Below are 6,000 nucleotides of genomic sequence, written 5' to 3'. Positions count from 1 at the left end.
CTGTAATTAAATGTTTCTAAAGAGTAACTACTTTGGAATACCCTTGTAGGCCGTATATTGACGGTCCTAATCTCTTACACAAAACCGTGCATGGGACAGACTGAAAATGTCGGATGACATTGTTCATGATAATTTTATTGTTATGCAAATATAGACAAATACACCAGACCTGATAATTTTGCATGTGGATAATTTGCCGCGACATTTTTGATCTCTTGGACAAATTCTGCAAGTCCAAACAGAGATAAAAGGTCTTTATAATGGTACGTTTAAAAGATTAATCCGTCGGTAACCGACAAGTATGTTTAGACTGGTGATTTTGCGTAACAGGTTTCCTGGAGAGAAGTATCACTTTTTCTCTAGAGTGTGAGTCGGCAAAACTCAGATAGACTGATTTTTGCAGCGTATGCCACGAAATGTCAATAACTGCAATATCATAAACATATCCATACAATTGCATTAAAACTCAAAGACAACCTACTTATATTATTTCACCATCTGCACTGACTGTTGTCTAAATATTTTGTTATAAGATAATACACTGCTTCCTCTGTTTCATCTTGGAACATGATTTTAGGCAAAACTGAGTCTCTACTAAAAGTATCATGTTGAAAATTTAGTAGATCTGGGGTAATGTTCGCCGACTGAGACTGAGTTTTGCTTTCTACAGAAAAGTTTGTACCCTTTCCGCTTTCAGATTTTGGAGCTATATTAACAGTATGCTTACAGGGAGAAAGGAAAGCTAAACTGCGACGAACATGTGCTCGTGAACTAGAAATGCCATCACGTGCAGACGATCTTGCGCCGCACAAAGGCGAAAGCCCGTGCACAAAGCGTTTCCTTGAGACTAACGCTGAAGAATCAGTGACCGACATGAATGACTTCGCTGAGAAATTTCTACTCGATTCGCTTGTATCTACTCTAGATGATGTCCGTGTTGTGGAACTTTCCGCAGCCAGTCGTGTCTCTGGATCCGGAGTTGACGTTCTGAAAGTACTTTTTGCGAGATATTCGATGTCGTGTTTAAATTCCTCAGTAAATGAGCTCGTACTATGTGTTCTGCAGTAAATTTTTGGTATATTTTATGAAATTCTTTATTAATTTTGATTTTAATAACTATAAGTAAGGGGGTGTAAATTGTTGTTATATTATATGATATTCTTTTAATGTATGTAGTTGGGAGTCTAAGCAATTCAACATGTACAGACATACAACATGTTCAGGTAGATCTAAACAAATAAAAGATAGATATACAATTGAATAACGGTATTTGCAAGGTGGAAATCTATTGCCTGAAGATGTCTAACGCTATATCCCTTTAATAATACATTACCTGCGATTACGCATAAGGACCTTTGAACAGAATATCTAACTGAGAGGTCAAACACATTTTTCAATTAGGATACTAGTTACATGACTTTGATCAAACACATTTTTACAATTAGCACACTAGTAACATGTGTTTTAATCAGTAAATAGGGATTAGATTGTGTCATCAAAGATTTACTTAGACACCATTTTTTTTGTATTACGGACAGTTTTATGGCAGTTAATTTGCTTACTTGCCAAATCCTGTTTTAGAGTCCGAGACGAACCGATTTTATGTACGTATTTTTCAATGGTCAGTTGAATTTGTAATAAGATTTTTAATTGGATAATTTCGAAGAAATCAATCGTTTCCAAATCCTTTATAAGCACATCAGCTACCCCGAGAAAGCCAAAACTCTGGCTTCGTAGAAAAATAAATGTTATTGGGAGCTGACAAGATTTTTATTCTTTTTATAGGTAAGTCAAATTTTGTACTCTGTATTTTTTTCACATTGGTAAAATCTGGATTGGTAACTTTTAATTTTTAACAGAGATCCTATCTTAATGCTACTTTTTTATTTTAACAGAGATCCTATCTTAATGCTAGGCACATGTGTACGGGAATTGTTTGTTTTTATATCTATCCAGCTATTCACACAACTAATTAGTATATTTGTTCATGTGTAAGATTTGTACTTCTAAAGTTTAGTTTTATCATATGCATTTCGCTATTCAGAAAACTTCAAAGTAATTTTGTTTATGAGTAAGATTTAGTAGGTTCTTTTTACTGTTGATTTATTACAGAAATTATGTTTTATAATGAAATTGAACTAGTTATTATTCACATAGAGAAAAGAAACGTATACTCTAATTCTCGATCAGTTAAAGCGTACTTTCATTTAGAACTTATTTAATTTTCGTTTTTCGTCCATTGGAATAGTATTCTAGGCATTGAGTACTCTTCGTAGGAAAACAAATTTAGATGTATATTTAAAAAAAAAAACTAAAGCAAACTGAAAACATAACTTTTAGGCATTCCAAAGCTTATAAGAAAAAGCTAGAATACATGATATTTATGTTGCATGAATGTTGATTTAATGTAAGAAACCAGAATGGTAGGATTTTTGTTTGTGTATATTAAAACTATTTGTTGATAAACTTAGAGTATGATTTTCTGGTTCATTAAAGAGTTAATCTCTAGGCTTGGTGAATTATTTATCATTTTCTAAAGTTTATTGAGCATTGATTCAATGTATGTTTGATGTTATGTATGTGATTTATATGAATGTTTGTAAAAAAAAAAAAAACTCTGGCTTCGTAGAAAAATAAATGTTATTGGGAGCTGACAAGATTTTTATTCTTTTTATAGATCTTAGTATCCCCGCGGCCTTAGCCATGAGGCGGAGAAAGAAAAGGAAGAAACCCTTGTAGCAAGGAGCCTATATCAAACGGCCATAAGTACTATACAGTACAGGCTGAAAGAATAACCATCCTTACAGACATACCGACAACATCTTTTAAGTGTAACACATATATAGAGAAAACAACATAAATTAATGCGTAACATATGCGGAGCCTCGGGCTCATTCAAATCGCTGATACTGAACTGATCTCGAAAGCACGATAGTCTCGTGGTAGGGGACTCGGTTTCGTTCAGTTCGCTGGTACAGGATTTTTCATCAAAGGATGGCAAATTTTGGGGCCCAGGGTTCTTTATGTCACTCATAAATGACGTGTCATCTGATGAAGTATCGTACCGTATGTTCACTGATCCCTGATAGCTATCTGCACTACAGCTACTTAAGTTAAAACTTGGAAGCGATGTACTACTTTCGGTGTCAGATCCGACCCGGAATATTTCAGACTGATTGTATGATTGTGACACGTCTCTTACAGAAGAATATTTGTTGTAAGAACCTTTTGTCAACGGTCTCTGGTATGATGATGCCATAGAATTCTGTGAATCCGACGAACAATTTAGATATAGTTTACGGAGGCTTTCGCTAAGTCCGAGACCTGTTTCCAATAGTTTAGCCCTGGATTTGTTAAGAAAACACATGCTGTAACTTGAAGATGAACTCAAGGATTCAGAGCTGACATTTAAATCGTGTGATTTGTTTACTGTCTCATCTAATAGTTTACGTGTTGAATAATTTGAACATGTAGGCGAGTGTTTTGTAGTTTTCTTACAGCAAATGTTGTCTTGCTTAGGAACATTTTTCAATTCAACCGACCTTTTTACTTTACCAAATAACTTTTCTGTTGTAGTTTCACAGCTCTTGTATGGTATTGATTCGTACACTATTGCGAAGCTTTCTTCATCTTCCGCGGTGATGTCATTCGTAAACGCCATCACATTTTTCGCAGCTCGTGCATTCTCGGACTTCTTCGGAGATACACTGAATTTCCCCAAGGCTGACATAACTTTTCTTGTAAGTGACTTCACAATGCGTTCACCATCTGTAATAAGAATTGAGTCCAATACGGTTTGAAACCAAATCTGTCAATGAGAACTTTTCCCGTATTGTAAGTTTTATAATTATGACTATTAGGGGTCAGATTTTATTATTACTACATATTCTGTTATAAATCGGATATACACCGGAAATATGAAAATCGTTTTGGAGATAAATAATTAACGGTTGTCAATAAAACGTTTTGCTTTTACTTTTAAAAGAAAGATACGCAACGCACATACCTTCAAAATTGAACTCCATTCTTGTTGATTTTATTTTTATAAATTTTGATTATATCTTTGGTCTATAGATGTTTTGCATGGCGTCTACCGTAACGTCACTACGTCAAGCAGACGAAATCCCGCCATCAGAGGACATTTGGCCCCAACATTTTCTGGTATCTTTTATGATTTTAATATGGTATAGAAGTGAAAAATATTTCACCAGTTTGGGTTTTACAACCTTTGTAAATTTCATGTAAATTTCAACAGTATTCCTTATTAAACTCCAGTAGGCCCCTGAAGTAGAAACTCTGGCGTTTTAAACCGTATCATGCTGGACATGATTGATTCTAGTTTTGCGGCCAGTGTAGATCAGGATCAGACTGTCTGATCAAGATCAGCACTGTTCGCCATTCAGTCAGTATTGTTTTGGTAAGAACCTATTTTAACAGTTAATGGTACTGTCCAAACTGAAAGCGTATACTCTTCATATTCGATTTCGAGATTGCCCGGTTGTTACGAAAATGCAAGTTTCCGTTATGACCGGAAGGTACCGAAATATCATGACGGTTCATTTCCTTCAGTTCAATCTAATTTTTGTAAATGGTTACGCATTCAACATGTATATTTCTTTGTCATACTGACAAGAACAGCAACGGTACCCTGTAACAGCACCATATGTAGTGAGGGGTTGTTGTGGGGAGGAAGTAGGCATATACATAGCTTGATTCAAACTCACTTTAAAATCTGAGCATCGATAAATTTGTGTGTGTCTGAACGACTACAGTACTCCTATTCACAGACAGGAAACAACAGGAATGTCTACTGAAATGCAGCAATCGAAAACTGATTTATCCAAGTAACATGGCCTGGAAAAGCTCTCCAGTTGTTAGTTCTTTCCGGAACTGAAGCGAACGAAATCAAAATACAGCATCCTGTATGGATCGCCGCCAAAATTACCCATCGCAAAATGAATGCTGCAATTGGTGAATTTCATGTTCAACAATGTATACTACATGTCAGTTCGTTTGTTAAATTCTAAACGCAAAATATTAGTGACTTATGTATTCAAGAATGCAATCTTTAAATTTGCAAACATGTACATGTTATCATACAAAGGTCTTTAAGTGTAGCCAGTACCTTTATTCAGAGTCACAGTTTACATGCAAACAAGTTGTAATAGTTCATTATCGCATAGTGCGGCAATTTTCCTTTGATCTTTGCAGCATGTTATACATAGTAACACACATTATTACTACAAAACTGTGCTGATATCTTACAAAACTGTTGCGATATATATCAACACGGAAATCTCTATGGAGTTTCATAAGAAAAAAAGTGTTCCGATATATATCAGCACAGTAAAACTGTTCCGATATATATCGGAACACTTTTTCTCTATTGAGGTCCTATCAAGGGAGTATAATTTTTTCCTTTCAAAGAAAAGATGATTTTAGCTCCAATTTACAGTTCACAGAGAAAGAATTGTCACAAACACCTACATTTATAAAGTAAAAGAATAAATAAACTAGAATATTTCAAAAACTTGATAGTTATTGCCAAATTCAGAAATACATGAAATATATGAAATTCTGAGATTTCTCAATGTTTCTTTTTCTTTGATTTTTTTTACAAACAAAACAACAAGTTTTACAATATGTTGGCCAATGAAATACAAATATTTAAAACCAATGCAGAAATTTGTTGGGTATTTTATCTGGGGAACACATTTTCTAAAACAGAAGTTTTAGTGTTTCAGTCAGCGAGGCGCAGAAAGGGAATCAAAATAGTAAAAATAATAATAAACAAATTTAAATGAAAATAATATATAAATTTTAATGATAAACTATGCGATAAAACAGTTATAATATGTAGTGCTCGTGTGTTACCAGGATATATCAGAGCTAGGGGTACATCTCGTTATTTTTCTCTTCACATATCTGTCTCGGCCTACCGGCCTCGACGATATGTGCAGAGAAAAATACCCTCGATGTACCCCTAGCTCTGATATATCC

The 6,000-nt window shown here is 34.6% G+C and overlaps 1 protein-coding gene across 1 annotated transcript; it reads right to left on the bottom strand.

The window, feature by feature from the left end:
- Positions 1–478: 478 nt before the first annotated feature.
- On the bottom strand, positions 479–4,104 carry LOC123562576 (uncharacterized). The gene is made up of 3 exons (XM_053530389.1): positions 4,007–4,104; positions 2,874–3,768; positions 479–1,050 (listed from the first exon to the last, which is right to left on the bottom strand). The coding sequence occupies exons 1-3, from the start codon at positions 4,023–4,025 to the stop codon at positions 492–494; spliced, it is 1,473 nt and encodes a 490-aa protein (XP_053386364.1). The 5' UTR covers positions 4,026–4,104; the 3' UTR covers positions 479–491.
- Between the last annotated feature and the right edge of the window lie 1,896 nt (positions 4,105–6,000).

Source organism: Mercenaria mercenaria, chromosome 2 (assembly GCF_021730395.1).
Source record: "Mercenaria mercenaria strain notata chromosome 2, MADL_Memer_1, whole genome shotgun sequence".
Classification (NCBI taxonomy): domain Eukaryota; kingdom Metazoa; phylum Mollusca; class Bivalvia; order Venerida; family Veneridae; genus Mercenaria; species Mercenaria mercenaria.
This window is presented reverse-complemented; position numbering and strand designations above follow the sequence as displayed.